Here is a 17,696-nt window from a genome sequence, read left to right as displayed (position 1 = left end):
AGTGTTGGTTGAGAGTGATGTGCTAGTTTGCAGAGAGGTAGGTAATGGTTAATAGCATGGTGTTATTTTCTTGATTAGACATGTGCAAATTCTTGCGAATAGACTCAAGTTACACTAAGCTCTTTTCTAATTCATGTATCTCCGTAATTAATCTTGTTTTCACACATTATTTTAGGTAGACGTATCTTACTATTACTGTCGCAACTTACTCTTCGAAGAGATCTTACTCTGACACCGTCCGACCAGTGTCAATACTGGACCAACGAAACCACCCCTTCTCTTACCGCAGTTTCGAAGATCAGGGCATCCACTCACTACTCCCTGTCTCGAAAAAGACACGAAAAAAGACACGAAAACGGCAGGATACATGCCCATCATCGGCAAGTCCGAAGAGCATTCCTCGTCAACACGTCCCCGACAAGATGACCCATGAGAATAGGAGCACGTGTAGCTAATTACCAATTTGGATCCCCCTTGTATCTTCTCAGCACGCAAGAAGTGTAGTAGTCCAGACCAGAACCACACAATTCGCATAGCGTCCAGAGGTAGTTTGCCGTTGACCCAGGAAGCTAGAAATAAGTATTTCAACATACGCATAGAAATACACCACCCCACATCCCCATTTCCCTCGGCCGAGAGTTCGACAAATCCCATCAAAACCCGAAACAACATGCATGCAATTCCCATGTGCAGCTAAATCCCCCCACCCTTTCACCAGCGTAACCACATCGGAAGCCAAGGCCTCAGCTCCTACCATCCAACATACAAAAATATACCCAATCGACATCATCAAATCCCACACCCTCCAATCATCACCCTATCGTCCCTGGCCGACCGACATCTTGCTGCTCGCGCCAACCTCGTATTTCGGAGTTATAAAAAAGTCTTACCCTACCCACATCCACGTTCCACTACCGTACTTTCAGCCTCACGCATGCATTAATGGCAGCGCCGCGCTAATGGGACGTGCCGTAAATACGAGAATGTATGACGGTACCGAGTAGAAGCCAGTGCAGAAGCTACGCGTCGCGTTCGAAGCGATCAACACCGCGTACGACACCCAGTCACGTTACCTAACGTAGTTCGCCCAACTTGCGAGGGATGTAGGACCGAGAGGAGGCCGTGCGTTTCCACTGTTTTCTCAGGGTTGAGAAAGGCTTGTTGGGTTTGGGAGGTTTGTCGATGTACGATGTATGAATCATGTCTTACACGTTTGTACGCAGGGGAAAAGATCTTCAACAGCTATGTTTCACGCCTGCCACGCGGTGTACACCAAGTGTCTTTTGGACTGCTCGAGTTGGGATCGATGTGTTTAGTAGTAGCGAAGGCAGCGGTGCCATGAGTGCAAGTCCCATGATGCCACGATATGCGTTGCACTTCCAGATACACACGCTACGTGTCAGTGTATTCGCTGATCCCTTTTGCAACCTCACCGTAAGGTAACATCCTCACTACCATAATAGCAATACATAGTAGCACAGCAGAGTCGCAATCGCAATCGCAGTCGCAGTCGCAGTCGCATACACAGTACCAGCAGATCTACCATCCATCGGGTCAACTCCCCCCGTCTTAGATATGCCCGCATACAGCTTAGCCCACCCCCAAAACCCCAATTGGGGGGTTTGGAGACATAGAAAGCATACAAAGGTGAGGCTTAGCTCCCCGACTAGTAGTCAGTTATCGGAGTATGGGCGTGGGCGGTCGGAAGGAAGGAAGGAATGCGGGAATCGACTGATAATGACATCGTGGGGTGCTCCGTCCGGCAATCAGTTCAGGCAGATGTGCGGGCGAAAAGGGTGTGTGTGTGTGTGTGTGTGTAGGAGATGTCTCCGCGTGCTGATGGTTGGGGGTCGACGTAGAGTTTAGGCAGTTGGGTGTTAGTCTTCGCGAACTTATTTAGTTAGCAGCGTCGACGGTCGGGTTTCGCTTCCAAAGCTTTTGCGCAGAAACGTGGCAATGCGACGCGGCGTTAGAAGAGCGCCAGAAACGCCACAACCCATCGGATCGTGCTTGTCCGAGGTGAGGTGAACCAGAGGAAAACAAACTTTGGCATCGTGGCATTCTCCGCGAAAAACGCGCCATGGCGATGGTAGTGAGCGCGACACAAGTCGGGGACAGGCCAGCCACACAGTCTAACGCAGCTCTGGTGTCCGTGCCAGACGCGAGGCTACTACTCGTTCTTTCGTTCAGCCACCCCTTAGGTACGCGCGGATCATGTCGTCGGTCGGAACTTTCTCCAGCATTCGGCTTCATCACGCCTAGGTTCATGTACACACAGTACATGATGTACCTACAGCGACCGACCGACCCTCCGCCTCGGCTCGACATGACAATGACCACGCTGAGGCTCACACACCCACCCACCCATGCACGCTTGATCCCCAGAATAGAAACTATCAATGACCTGTTCGGTATTAGTAGAAATCGGGGGCTGCTGCTGCTGCTGCTGGGGCTGCACGGCTGTCAGAAAGTAGAGATCTGCTTTCCTGCAGGTGCTGGTGCGTGAGCGCTGGCAGGGTGCGCGAGCGCAGGTGCGCATCCTTCGGCCGACCGAGCTCACGCATTTTTTTTGTTTGGTTTGGTGGTTGATCGTCGCGTCACGTTTTCTCTCTCTCCTTCGGAAGCCGGACAAAAGCCAGATCCGAGCCCCGGGCGGTGGTTGGTGGATTCCAAGTACGGTGAACGAAGAACCCAACGTCGAGTGAGACTCGAGTCAGCCGCCGCTGGTACACCACGGGTAGTGCCCGTTGCGTTCTGCCAGGTCAGAATTTTGGAGTGTCATGGTGTGCTGCGACAAGAGGATACTATGGCGAGTGGAAAACCATCTGCATCATCCGATAGTTCGCAAAGTTCCGATTCTTTTGGTGGATGTGATGAGTGATCATTTATGCAAACCTACTCCATTTCCACATCCTCGAGACGAGATCTCGGCATAATAGCACCGCAACAGCCCACACCACGGAGGCCGTGGGCCACGGGAGAGTGGGGGACATGCCCTGGACGTCCGACTCTCAGCGGCCAGCGAAGAAGAAAAAACGTGTAGGGCGCGATGGAGACAGCGGAGCCCAAACGTTCCAAGAGAGCGGAGCCGCTTGAACAGCGTCCCTCAGGAACGGCGGAAATTTCTTGTGGGTCGCCCTCTCACATTGGGAGGCACGTTTGTTGGAGGGAGGAGGAGGAAGCAAGGAAGCGCGTGCACAGAGTTTCTACTCGCCTGCCCTGGTCCATCGTCCTTCCGCTAACTCGACACCAGGGACGCGGCTAAGCAACCTGCCGGACTCCCATGATGCAACGCCTATCTGGGATGTTTGAAGCAGCTGGCCAGCAGACGACCCAAACTTTTTCACCTGCAAGTTGCAACACTACCGGGTAGCTCTCTTTCTCTCGCGCTCTTCGGGCAGACCATGGATATGCCTTGTAAGAGCTCAAGTACCGAGATGCCGAGGAGATGGTTCTCGCAGTCCCAATCCAAGTACAACCCTGGAGACCCTGGCGTGAGCACTATTAGCTAAGACGTAACAAAGTGCTGAAATTGTCGGTGAACCGCTTTGGGGTCGCAAAGCCGAAGGCAGCCTTTCTTATTGACAAGCAAGTGTTGCGACAACGGCAAGTGTGTGATGGGCTGGCGATGGAAATGGGGAAGGCAGCGAGAAAGTGGAATAATTGCGAGAGAAAGTCATAGGAATTCGCTTGCACCTTCCACTTTGCATGCTGTGGCTGACATGGATGCCGCTCCCGTTGTGTCGTTATGGTTATGCATTGGAATCCTCCAAACGCCTGACGCCGCACGCAAAAAACGGCCAATCGACATCTCAATGCGCAACTCCCCTCGAACACACCACATCAGCCCTATCTCCCTAACGTTGACCGGTCTCTGCACCAACAAGTAGCCTGCCAAGCCGGAGCATTCTGTGGCGGTGCAGCCATCACAGCATTTTCGCATTCCCACACAAAACAAGGTTGGCGCAGCCAGCATGTGTGCGTGGCTGGTGAGAGAACGGTGTGACGATTCGTACGCGTTAGCCAGGCTAGGCGAGTGAGCAAATCCTATCCCGCTACCCGCGAAAAGCGAAATCCAGCGCACTGGTATGACATCAAGCTCGAGCCTACGCACGCTGTAGGTCATACCTTAGCGCGGCCGTTGTCTTTTGATCCTTAACTATCCTTTCTTTCGTCAGGGTTTACCCATCAGGGAAAACCTGGGAATTACGTCTTGGACGGCATTGAAGAGAACTATTGCGCTGAATCGAGACTGCATTGTCGGCAACATGCTTGTACGTAAACCCGCAGTGCTGGGTTGATAATTGATAATGGGAAGCGATGGTGGGGGATTCGGTCTTGATTGGCGGCAGCAAGCTAAAATTGGTAGCTGACCTGTCCATCTTTCACGCGAGCATGCAGGGCAGACCCTGGCCATCACATGGAGAAACTAGGACTAGGGCTGAGAAACTAGGACGGTGTTGGACAACCTTAATTCTTCTGTGCATTGCTATCTAGCTGGTGCCTAAGTATCCTTGCTCTTCTCTGTACTCGGGGAAGTGCGGACGACGCTCAATGAGGAAGACGTTTTCCCTGAGCGTGGTTGTTCGTTCGCTGCGCTATGCAAGCTCTCCATTATGTCGTTATGTGGCGTATTGTGAGAGCCTCGTCAGGCTTCCTCCACGCCGGGCATCAGTCCCGCAGCTCGATGCGCCTTTTCCTACAATGTAGCGAACTCCGGTCCAACTGCGGCTGACATAACAGGGGACGATGCGCGCGTTGCATGTTGGTGCGAAACATGTCCACTTGTTGTTCCGTCCACCTTGCGTCTCTCCGGATATTGCGCCGAAGCGCCGCAGCAGCCAAACCGCGAACGGCTTACGGCGGAAAGCCACAGCACCGTGCCAGTGGTGGCATGTCATAGGTCCGACTCGGGTGTCATGATTGACAGAGATCAATCGATCGGAAATTGTTCGTCTCGCACACCTGTGGATACAGCGAGGACGGGCCGGGCGGATGTCAGGTTTCGTTGCGTGCGCATGGTTCCTCGAATTTCCGCCGACATGGTGCTCTCAGGCGTGGTTGTACTGGCTGGGAAGGTACCCCGCAGTGGACGCCTGGCCTTTGTCATCTACATCGTCCAGCGCGGGAGTATGTGATTGAGAAGCGACAATCTGCATCGGAGTAGTCATTTGGTTCCTGGGGGATCGTTCAGCGCGTCGTTCACGTCCAGATAGGTGTAGCCACGAACCCGCTGGGATAACCAGATTGCATTCCGAATGCGAATGCATGCTCTTGTGGGGCCGAGTACGGCGGCAGCAGCGCTGCAGGCGACCCCAGCGGAGACGCATAGCTGCTCGACGATGCGTAGCTGCTAGCTGTGCCATATGTGTCGACGGTGCCAGATCGCGGGACTTCAAGGTACGGTGACGTCGGTGCAGAAGCCATGCCATGGGGAAGGAACGTGAGCGGTGATGGCGCAAAGGCGGGAGACAGGCTCTGGCCGTAGCTGTATTGTGCAATGTGGTTTTCCAGGTCCAGGTTGATGCTCTCCAGTGCGTAGGCCGACTGCTGCTGCATCGGCGAAATAGATGTCATCTGTTGTCTAGACCATTCTCGCCGGGTCTTATAAGACGAGACCATGTCGATAGGAAATTGCACCAGATAGGACATGGTCTGCATGCGCGCATCGTATCGAGGGTCTTGGAAACTCTGCACCAGCTGATTTATTTCCTCCAATGGGCGAAGGGAAAGGTCCGCGACAAAGACAGAAGCAACATCCGGGAACATTGGCTCCAAGGCTAGCGCAGTAGCGTAGAAATGAGCCAGAACAACCAGGACGTTGACGTCTCCACGCTTCGCAGCTAGAAGTGAAATGGGAACCCAGAACAGCCACTTCCGTAATGCGTAGAGTTGGTTAAATTGTTCCTCCGGGCTTTGCGGCTGGTTAGACGATCGCAGGCGGTCGAGGTAGCCCTTGAGTTGGTCCACCCATTTCGATTCCTGTTCGTTGCGAGTGAGGTAGGGCTGTAGTCGTTGAAGGGAGGCGTGGATATCGACCAGGGCGTTCATGTGCTCTCTTCGTGCTTCTGGCGATATCGGGGTACTGATTGGGTTCATAAAGTGTCGGTTTGGCATAGGCGTGTGCTCTGCGATGTAGTCGGCGAACAGAGACTCATGTCTCCAGGGTTGCATGGATTGAATTACAGTCTTCGTGCCTGTGACTAGAGAAGCCCAGCCTCGCCTAAATGACTGCGTCAGTTTTGATTACCCTAATATATTCGGATAGTCCTTACCAGTCTGTCGCCTGCCATGCAAGCAGGAGAGACGCCGCAAGTACAGCATCCGAGTTGTGCTTAGTAAAGTTGGTGATGCCGTCGTGCAAGCCCTTGAGAGCAAGACTTGCGTGATGGAATGCGAGGTTTCGGGTTTCGGTTGATTGAGAGATCCAGGCCAAGTGCGAGGCAGAGAAGGCGAGGATGCTGTGCATAACGAATGGATGGGTTGCGGCTATGCTCAAGAATCTAGAAACGTTAGTGTTGCTTTTGGGCGTAGTCGCTTGGGGTGGTAGGTGCGTACTTGGGCATCATGTCGGTCCAGAGGGTCGATTTCGAAGTCCTGTTTCTGAACATCTCATTCGAGATAGAGGCAAGATGGTGCACCAGACGGAGGTCAACCGTCGTCAAGGCGCGCCATTGCGGCTGTGGGTATACTCGGAGCTCGGGGAAAGGGAACTCTCCCGTCTGTCTCCAGAGTTCGATGGTGGCCTCGATCTCGGGCGTCCAGAGCAGGTTGGGCTGCTGAGGAGACTGGGGAGACTCTGGCATCATGGCAGTTGGACTGTCCATGTAGTCGCAGCGAACCTGGTGCTTGGTGCAGTTGCGGCTGGGAAATGTTAGTACATGAGTCGTGGACAAAGAGATGTTGGTGCTTACCATTGCGGGAATGTTTCATCACAGCGAATATGCCGCCTCTTGCACGTCTTGCAGCCCTTTCGGGACTTGGTATGGCTGCGCCTTGAAGGGCCTCCACCGGGACCAGCCATTTTTCAAGAGGAAGATGAAGTAATTTAGCGAGAGTGGGAAGTGGACCGTACGGCGTGGTCGTGGTAGCACGTCAGGGCACAGGATCAGTCGCAGGCAGTGTTCTCTTGTTGTGTGGTATGCGAGATGGACGGGAAGGTGGGATAGACGAGGGGCTGTGTATATGCGGGCGGTAGATCTGGCGAGCGGTTGACAAAGCGAGGGTAATGGGGTCGAAACCGGTGACTAAATTGGACAGGGTGGTGATTTGGAGGCTGTTCGTGGGCGTTCTGGTGATATATAGTGCAGAGTGCAGATGGGATGAGCTTAGATAGCTCTAGGGCTGGAGAGATATTGACGCAAGGCCAGCAATACCTCCGGCGGACAGGCTAAGAGGGTACGACAGGACGACGTGACAGCGGAAGTAGTCAAGCTCGTCTGCAACCTACCCCCTGCACAATGACCATGCAGGATGAGGACAAGGCTATGGACTAGAGGCTCGCCAGGCTGAAGAAGGGACTTGGGTGGTATGCGGGCAAAAGCGCAGGGTGACTTGTGCTCGGTCCCAAAGACGACAAACGTCGAGAAACGGGGCCAGGTAGGGTTAGCCTGAGGTAGCGTCCACACAAATAGCAGTGACGCCACGAGCGGCGGAAGAGGGACTTGGGTGGCAGCCCGCGAGACGGGAGAGGCTAGCAGGGAGGGCAGAGAAGCTTGCGGGAGCTACAGACGATGGAGTGACTGATTGCCAGATGGCACCGGCTGGCTCCTGCTCGTATGACATAGCCCCGGTGTAACTCCCGTGGGGATTAAGGTTCCAGCGAGACGTGAACCCTCGCAGTCGGCAGGGCGCTTTCAGACATGCAGCACGGCGTCGCTCAAAGACTCAGGACGTGTTTGGATGAATGAAGCGGCCCCTGTCGGGCGAGGGTTGAGCCCAGGGCTAGGGTGCAGTGTGAAGGTGCTAGTTCGCCGACGGCCATGTCGCAGAAAGCAGCCTTTGGTGGCCCTCTGGTCAAAGCCCCTGTCAATCCGCTTGGGACGGAGACGTTTGAGCGTGCAGGTGCATGAGCCGCTCCAGCTGGGGCTCGGGCTCAGAGCGCAAGAGGCGTGAAAAACGGCCATTCAGGTCCGACGACCGAGGAAACGCCAACAGCTGCGCGGGCCGTGCGTGGAGAACGATCGACCAGTAGCACCTGGATAGCTCGCTGGCCATGCTGTAACGGGTAGTTGGAAGCCGCCTGCGGAATAGTGGGTGAAGGAGGCCGCCATGCTTGCTCGCCGGGTCAGCTTCGGGGCGCGCGCGCTGCTAATTTTTCAGACAGCTCCAGAGCCCTGAGTGAGGTGGCAGCGCCCACGCGTGACGGGCGTGACGGGCGACCACGGGCGACATGGATGCCCGAGATCTCATCAACGCGAAATGCGAAGCTGGACGCTGCCAGCGACGTCGGTCGAATCAGACTGACGTTGCTGATGCGATGCCACCAGCGATCGCTAAACACTGCGGAAGCCGGGGCCCTCAATATCTCGCGGTCAAAAATAGCCCTCCGTGCGTCACCTGTCACCAGACCGCACGCAAAAAGGGTCTACACTCTCATCGCGCTGATTTTCCATCGATACTACGCTGGCCCATCCTCACGCCGCTATCCTCATACCGCTCCTTCGCATCCAGTTGCGCCGAGCAGTGGCGGCGGACCTCGCTCTATTCCTGTCTCCGCTATCGACGGAAGGGCGCCGCGCGATGAATAAGCGTGGCTTCCGCTCCCACTCGTAGTGACTTCGCCTGTGGCATCGCGAAACGCCATCGCATCACTGGGTAAACAACCTGGGAACCTCCCCGCCTGGCAATATCTCATGCAGCGGAGAATGCTTGCTGGCGGGGCCTATACAGTAACTGAGTAATTACGCGACCCTGCTGGTGGGCGCCTGACACAACAGCCTGCATCCACATATCGAGATATCGTCACAGCAGCTGCGATTTCGTCGCCGACATTCCATAGGGCTGTACCTATGACGTTGTCTATACGCGCGATTCCGTCGCGACCGTCGCGTGGTGGAGCACAAGTAGCTGCCACGAGATACGAGTTCTAAACCAGGAACCAGTGGCATCGCGGCGGCACCCGTCGCCTACCTACCAGCTACCTCTTGCAACCACCGAGGCTAAAACTCTACTAGATGACATAGCGGAATGCGCGAAAGCAGGTTCATGCGACAACATGTGTATTCGCAGGCTAGTCTTCCTTCAGCCACACGCCTACGTCGAGCTGGTGTTTGGTTGTCATAGATCCGTGGTGGCTATTCTTAGGATTAAGGTCCTTTTACCCTGGGAGTTTGCAGCCGACCATGCATCTAGGGCTACCCATGCAGCCATGTTTTCTCTGGGGTTCTGCGACTAGGGTTACAAGACACCTCTCCACTCGCATCTTTCGTCCATCGTCGCATCGGTCTTTTCCGATGGCCTACTCGCCTTTTCAGCGTAGCCTCAGCATAGCTCCAGCGTACACTAAGCCAGCGCACTACTAACCGACTCAGCGATTCAGCAACCACAAAAAAAAACATCCGAACGTTACTATACATACATTTTATGACGTCTGAAGAGGCTTCATGTCGCGACACCACACCGTCAGTCACACGACAACAAGACATCGCAGCCAAGCCGGCTACCAAATGCAAGTTTTAACACAAAATGTCGAGTTTTCAGCGCGGCGCGCAATACACATTCCCCAGCCATCTGCAAGCCACACTTTGCACCTGCACGACCATGCAAAGCATCCCTCTCCACCCGTCGGCCCAGAGCTATAAAAAGCGTCGCACCCTGAGCTACCATTGGCGCGGAAGCGATTTCTACCGGCAAGTGTGGCAGGCGACACAGAGAAATCACACAGACACTTCCTCTTCTCCGCCCTCACGGGCCATTGCGTGCACTGTGATGTGACCTGTCAATTCCTCCGAACGCTTTGGGGGGGTTTTGATCCACCGGCCGAATATGCACGACTACCAATTGCAAGATCAAATTTTTGATATTCACGCATATCTACTGTGTATCGTCGATCTCACATCCCAGACACACACCACCACCCCATCATACTCACCCCTCCAATCCTTCATATTGCCAATATATCGCCCACTACAAACCCGCCTGCCTATGCAAGCCCACCCGCCTGAACCTTACCTAAACATACATCACTACAACTATCATTCACCCCAATAAGCCTAAAGGCAATGCCAATCCCAATACTACACACCAGCCAACCATCTTCGTGACCTGATACATAACCCAATGTTTTGCGTGTTGGTGAGCAATACCTCCGTAACCTGAAACATTCGGCCTCGGCCGTAATATCACTCATCTGGCAGGTAATCAGGCCGATAGCCTTGTTCGCTATTCCAAGGTTCTTTCAATAGATTGAGTGACCCCACACGTGATCGACGACTAGTATGCTGAGTCAGTCACTTGCCCTTCGCTTTTCGCTTTTCGGCGAGTCGTGAATGCATGGTCGTTCGGCATGGGAGATACACAGACTATGGAACTATGGGGTTTTTACGTGAATATTGGGTGGCCTGATACCGGTGTTGTGTTTCAGATCGTGGGCGATGTTACATGCTGGTGAAGGTGGGGGAGAGGGGAGTTTCAGCTGGATATGTTCATCGGCGGTACCGGGCGCTTGATGTGGATATGTGGGTGTGTGGTTTGTGCGGCTTGTGCTGTGGAAGGGATGGATGGGTGGTTTATGTCATTGGTTGTGTGGGAACTGGATTCTTCGAAGAGTGAGGTATGCCCCGGGTAGGTGAAGGTAGACTTCGCGTTGTCATTCACACTTCAAAGCTTTCGCAATCATTCTCCATACAAGAGTACGTTCTCAACGAGCAGTCCATCTAAGGCCAGGCCCCAGTCTGACACAGACCAGATTGCTGGCTCCTACATACTGGTATCAACAACAGGGCAGTGGACGCATCGCCACTCGGTTTCATCGGCACTACGAAGCTGCGAGTATACTATAAGTCTCCTTCATTCATCAGAAGAGGAAGTAACAAGAAGACATGGCTTACGTGGGTGCACTCGTAAGGCCTAACATCACTAGGAGGATGAGTACAGTATATTGGTATGTTGGTATGTTGGTATAAGCAGTACGATGTGAGATTGATCGGCCACAGTGCTAACGTGAGCCGACTGCTCTCGATGTAGATGTCATTGTGTGCTCAATTGCTCGAGTGATTGTCGGCTGTGATCGAGCCCTAGAGAAAAGCCTCCTAACAATGAGATCAAAAGAACTCGAACAACTCAGGGATCGTGTACCCGAATTCGTACAGAAATTCCCCCAAAGCACGAAGTTGTTACACGCAGAACATCGTTATGAGCGTTGCAATCTGAACGTACTCTACCATACTACTACACCGAATCGATTTGACTTTGTTCAAGATCTAGATGCGGATGATCAAGCGGACATCTAGTCTGTGTTGTTAATGTGAGATGAGCATCCCTGAAAAAGAGCCTCTTGAGGTAAAACCCAAGGCACATGAAGAGCTTCAAGAAGACCGCCCTGATTTCGTACAAGAAATAGACAAGCGCGACAAACAGAGCAAACGCCTGATCTAACTCCGAGATCCTGACAGGCGTACAAGGAACGAATAAGCATCTCCGTGATACCCCCTTCTCTACAAACAACACGAACATGAGCGCCCCGAAACACCGTGCAAACACTGCCGAAACGACCAGTATATTGAACAGTGGAGCATACATGCTTCTGAAATCACTGTCAAGATTGGCAATGTTTGATAGCCAGAGTCCACCCAATAGAACACCGATGGCAGTCGCAAAAACTGTGCCCATGTTCGGCAGCATGTCCCGGATCCATCTCGAAGGCATGTCCTGACGATGAGCTAGGAAGTCGAACCACATCGCAATCAAGGGAAGTATTTGGCCCAGGGATATGATCAAGTTGCGCTTCCAAAGTTTTCTCGCGAATACGCTTTCAGTAGCTTTGATATTCTTGCGTATAGTAACCACGAGCTGTGCGCATGCATGCAGCGATCCCAGATTCAGCACCGCCGCTGCTGCTCTTGATTGAACCCAGCGTGATACAAGTTGGCGACAAGTCTTTTTGTGAGCAGTGAGCAGGGGTTTGAACTCATTCTTGCGTTCGTCTGCACGCAGATGGCCGAAGTTTCGCTCTCCAAGCTCAGATACACTCCATCGCCAGGGTCCAAATCTCGAAGTAGCAGTTAGAGCGATGAATTCTTCTTTTCCAATAACAGCTTTTGAGATCGAGCAAAGACCCAGTCCATCTTTGGGATCTTCAACTATACGCGCTAGAGGGATTTCCGCGTTCGCTATCTGGCGAAGCGAGTTCTTCACGTCTGTGGCTAGTTCGCCAAACCGCTGCTCAATATGCAGAAGTTGAAAATAATTTATAGCTGCCCAGTTGAGATATAGCGAATAAGTGATGTAATGCAGGTTGTGCGTATAATCATCGCGCAGGATCGGTACCCAAGATGCAATGAGGGTAATGCACCAAGCTGCCCATCCGCCGGGGCCATAGAAGCCGTTAACAAACAGGCTCTGGAATTCGTTCTTCGTTATGTCGTTGTAATCGGAAAGACTGGTCATGACAACGATGCAGTGGCGTGGTGGTGTTTCAAAGTCGCGACACGGTGGAAATAAGAACGATGTGTCCAGAGTGGCACAGTTCACTCCGTGATGTGGGGCTGCGCATCCCTGCATCGTGCGAATGATGTGCGGCGATTACGCGTAACTGCATGTGAGAAGAAGATAACGATTTCAATCGAGTTCCGTCAGCAAGCATGTGATGCGTACCCAGACCCAAAAGAGCCGATGGAGAGGAAGAGATTAGGGTGGACTAATCTATCTCTTCGTATCACGACTCAACCAAAAAGGCAATGAAAGAAAGCGCAAGCTGATCAGTAGTAGCCATAAAGTGCCCAACGCGGCGTCGCATATCTGCACAGGATGTTGCGCAAGGCTGCGAACAGGAAATCCATGCCATCGACTCAGACGTGTTCTTGGAACGGGGAATAAGAACGTCGAGCAAATAGAACTATACTAAAGCTAAACTAAGACTACCTACTATCTACTATACTACCTACATTCGCTCAAAAACAAAACGCCTTGGAAATGGTCGTGCGCATGTATCATCCGCCTCTTTACTCATACGTGAATTCAAAGGGCTACGCTCTTCGCTCGCTGGAGAAAAAAAAAAAGATAAAACACACATGTTCTATATAGATATTTCACCCGCCGACCCCCTATTTGCCTGCCGAAAATGCTATCACTAGTCCCATTTCCTCCTCTTATCTGGTATTTCCGGTATGTTCCACCTCTTCCTCTAAGCTGAGATCCAGACCAGACATGCCCTTGTCCTATCCCTTATTCAACGCCCGCGGTAGCACGCACACACATGTGGGAAATGATGATATCGGAAGTTGATACGGTTTTTGTATGTACTCAGACAGAGTACAGTTCGCGGAAGCGAGCCTGCTGCTCCGAAGGCAGACCTCCGAGGAAGGCGTCGAAGTTGCCGATCATGCCTTTGTATTGCTGGATGACCTGGTAACGGTGTTAGCTGAATGTACTCTTCGTTGTCAAGCGTGGATGTGATCTCACCTTCTGGAACGTCTCCTGCACCTGTCGACCAGCCGTTGGTCCGCGAACAACATTCCGATCAGCCTGAGACATATCGCTGAAGAACTCCAGAAGAGATTGTTCCATGGCTCCTGGATTGGCCAGCACAATCAACATGAACCCAGTGAGTGCGTGGCACTTCTCATCCGTCCATTGCACTTTCCTGATGGCGCGGAGGAAAGGAGGGGCAATTTGAGCGAGATGGGGGGCGAGTAAGGGCGCGCTACCAAGACCTAGACGACCGAGAGCAATGGCTGCGTTCTCGTTCAAAGATTCTGGAACGCGCTCGTCGAAGAGGATGTTACCCAGCTTCTGGAGCAACTGCTCAACATAGGGCTCCATGCCTTCTTTGTGGCACATGGCAATCTCGCCGACGGACCAGCAGGCGTTGTTAATGACTGAGTATCCAGTGTCGAGACTGTTAGAATCTATCCGCGAAACGTCTAACTGTGTGATGAGGGTGGTCAATACGTCTCGCAGATGGGGCTGGAGTTGTTGGAAGACGTAAATGGCGCAGTCTCCGAGAAGTGCGTATGCAGACTGTCGCACGTCGTTGTTTGGGTCCCGCATGCAGACAACTAGTAGGTTGAAGAAGTTTGGTGCTTGTGTGACTAGTGTCGCGCTGTCCTGGGAGTTGAGGGCTTGGATGATGGCGCTGAGCAAGTCAAGGCTTGTTACCAAAAAGTCTTTGTCCGGAGGCTCGAAACCTTGAATCTCAGCCGCCATTTGACCTTCTTCGAGGTTGCGGTGGATGATCTTCATGCACCTGGCGAATATGCCAGCTGCGTATGGCGCGAATTTGGGTCCGAGAGCCGTGGCAACATATGAGAGGCACTCCAGCAATGGGAACATTTCTCTTGATTGGTCTGACACCTTGTTCCATCGTTGAATGAGCGCGGGCATAAGTGTCTGGACGAGCGAGTCGTCTGCCAGTGCAGGTCCGACGTGTTCGGCCAGTGTCTGAACGCAGTCGTAAAGGATGAACATGTTCCGGTCCTTGTACATAGCAAAGCACTGTACGAACTGCTTGACAATGACGGGACAGTATAGGGTTAGCTCAACGTTGGCCTTCTCCTCGAGATTTGCAAAGGCTGACGCCGCAGCTTCCTGGACGCGCTTGTTGGTGTCGAGCATCTTCACCAGAATGCCCTCCATCATTGGTTCGAAGAACTGCTTCTTGCCAGCCCCGTCAAGATGCGCAGCCCATCCCGAGTAGCGACCGAGAGTCCAGCATGTGATTTGGCGCACAACAGGCTTCGGGTCGTTCAGTAGTGTCAGGAGGAATGGAGTGAGCATGGGAAGATGCGGCTCCACAACTTCCATGCAGCCATCCGCAATAGCGCCAAGAGCCAGAACTGCGGACTCCCGGTTGGGCCATTCAGCGTGGTTAAGGTTGTCTGTGAGGTATGGAAGAGTCGCCTGGAATACGGCCTCGTGGAAGACGGATGCGAGGACATCAAGGGCCGCAGCGGAGCACTTTCGAAGGTTCCACATCTCCTCGGGGTCGCCGAACTCGTCATCGTCGTCAAAGTCGTCAATCTCGCCGTCGCTGAGACCATCGTCATCGCCTGTGGGTAATCCGGCTCCATTCGAGCCTGGGACCGTCTCGCCGTTCGCGTTTGTGGTAAGTCGCGCGGCCTTGCTTGATGCGAACTGAGGTTTGATGTCTTGTTCCCGATCCTCCTGCTCATAGTCCTCCTCTTCACCCTCTAGACGGAGAATCTCATCCTCGCTATACACCATGCTGGATAGCAATACAGGTATTATCTTGGCCAGATATGGTCCAAGGTGGTCCCTCATCTTCTCATCCTCACTGGCACACAGCCAGAACTCGGCCGCGTCCAAAGCCAGGTCTGCATTGTTCTCAGTGCGCTGCTGTGCGACCATGAATTCGACCAGACCCTCCATATGTGGTATTATCATCTGAGGAGCGATGTCGGCTATGTGGACGAAGGTTCGGCAGACGTGTTTCCGCACGTCTTCGCTGGGGTCAGTGGCTAGTTTGAAAAGCTGCTGCATGAGCATGTCGATGTTGGTGACGACGGCCTGGGGCTTCTCTGGGACGAACACGTTGATCGCAGCCAATGCGTCGGCGCGTACTCGGGGCTGGGGGCTTGTTGTGAGTTCGAGCAGCTGGGGAAAGAGGAAGTTGAGGGGCTTTTGTCCTTGGTAGTCCCGGTCCAGAGCCTTCCTGTTGTCCTCACAGATCTTGAGCAGCGCGCCCATGGCGCCTTCTTGCGCCTGTGTCGAGACACTGCCGTCGGCGTTGCTGACCATGCCGACCAGCTCTGAGAGAATCTGGGGCCAGCCCATAATAGAGCCCTGGCGCACAATCTCCGTTATGACATTTCCCGCGTAGCCCCGTATTTGCGTAGTCGAGTCTTGCAATCCCGCAAGTATCACTGATCGTATGTAGTCCTTGGTGGAGTCGGGCATCGATTTGTAGCCGGTCTTGATGTCGTTCTTGAGCATAACGGCAGCGGCAGCGCGCGTCTGGAAGTATTGAGAGGCGTCCATGTTCACGACGGACGGGGGCTGGCTGCTGGAGAAGATGTAGGCGAGGTACTTGTCGATATCAGGTGAAGTTTGGGCCGACTTGAGCATCTGTGTGGTCGCCGCGGTCAGCACAGTACAGCAATGCAATTCATAGCAGGGACAAACGAACCTCTCCGGCATTCTTGCGCGCATTCTGATCATGGCCGCTCAGCGAGTCCCTCAGACACTGCGCCAGCTGTCGCAGGGGCTCCTCTTGGGGTTGCCACGCCATATTTGCGGTGGATTACTTCGCAGTGCGGGGAAGGTGTGTGCGAGAGTCTAGTAGCACCCTCGAATTGGGTATGTGCGGAAAAGCAGGGCTGCGCTGCGGAGGTGAAGCAGGCGGAAAAAAGAGTAGACCCTGGCGACTTAAGCTTGTTCTGCTGGTACGCTTCATGGTTAGCTCTGATGGGGAAAGCCATGGGCGAATGAACAATGAGGGGCAGTGCTCACCAGCCTTTCACGCGAAACAGACAATAGGGCGGGCTACAAGGCGACGAACATGTTTTTCTAGCGGCCGACAAATTATTTCCTCGCTGTAATATTTTGCGTGTAGTGCAACAAGTTTGCTCGAGAATGACGCGGGAGCCGGTAACGTGCAGTGGGTTCTGCTTGCGACCCAATTATGCGCAGCGGGCGGTGAGCTAGGAAGGAGCAGCTGCCGTGCGACTGAGTCGAGGATGCGAGCGCAGTCAGCCTTTACCAAGGCCGAGACGGTGAGCTTCAGGGGCGGTATAAAGCGGGCGCGGTCGTAATCTCAGTGAGTGCGCGTCTGCTGGGGTGATGTGCCTGCTTGCGACCGCCCAAGTCGGGCGGGCTCGGTAGAAAAGGGCGACGTGACTGCGAGACGCGTGCAAGACATTCCCCAGCTCTTCCACGCCAACAAACAAAGTCGCCTTCATCGCGCCTCATCATTCACACGGTATGTCAATGGTCGATATTGCGCGGTAGTCGAAAACAGCACCTGTCATCAGCCGTCTGTTGTACAAGTCGGTGCTCTTAGCACACGTCGTACCGCAGCACCTGCATCGTGCTCCTGCTTCAATAACGCCGTCCGGTATCGCGTCAGTCGAGAATTGACGTCCGGGCAGCACCTAAAAAGTCATGTGAGTGCTTCAGGGAAATCACGTGCATCGCCATCGCTCCTTCCCGAGGTCCTGTTCCAAGGTTGTCTCACTTTACTAGCTCAACGACCCTTACTCCTCGACCTCACTTCGGGAGACCCCGTGAGGAAGTCTCAAAAGCATGAAGAACGTCAAGGCACAGTCATCTCCCTCAGTCACGCAATACACTACCCGTCTTCGAAGTACATTCCTCCACGCTCAAGGCACAGCACAGCCCATATGCCAGCAGACGTCGACAACACGAGCCAGTCGTCAAGAGCCAGAAGGCGCCGACAACGGAAGTCACATTGTGATGGTCAACGACCCACTGTAAAAGAGGTACAGGACTGATTCCGGATAGTATCCATTGCTCACTTGGATGCTTGCGTGATTCACGTGTACCATGACATGAACATA

At 53.5% G+C, this 17,696-nt stretch overlaps 2 protein-coding genes across 2 annotated transcripts; both read right to left on the bottom strand.

Moving 5' to 3' along the window:
* Positions 1-5,202: 5,202 nt before the first annotated feature.
* J4E87_007715 (uncharacterized protein) lies at positions 5,203-6,806 on the bottom strand (the record flags this gene model as incomplete). The annotated part of the gene is made up of 3 exons (XM_049379309.1): positions 5,203-6,223; positions 6,276-6,503; positions 6,559-6,806. 3 exons carry the CDS (start codon positions 6,804-6,806, stop codon positions 5,203-5,205), a joined length of 1,497 nt encoding a protein of 498 aa, XP_049230883.1.
* A 6,658-nt stretch (positions 6,807-13,464) lies between these two features.
* Positions 13,465-16,408, bottom strand: J4E87_007714 (uncharacterized protein; the record flags this gene model as incomplete). Its single annotated transcript, XM_049379308.1, has 3 exons — positions 13,465-13,566; positions 13,624-16,245; positions 16,307-16,408. 3 exons carry the CDS (start codon positions 16,406-16,408, stop codon positions 13,465-13,467), a joined length of 2,826 nt encoding a protein of 941 aa, XP_049230882.1.
* Positions 16,409-17,696: the final 1,288 nt, after the last annotated feature.

Source organism: Alternaria ethzedia (genome assembly GCF_023757985.1).
Source record: "Alternaria ethzedia strain BMP 0044 chromosome Unknown scaffold_22, whole genome shotgun sequence".
In the NCBI taxonomy this organism is placed as follows: Eukaryota; Fungi; Ascomycota; class Dothideomycetes; order Pleosporales; family Pleosporaceae; genus Alternaria; species Alternaria ethzedia.
Note: the sequence above shows the minus strand (reverse complement) of the source record. Positions and strands in the feature narration are given on the sequence as shown.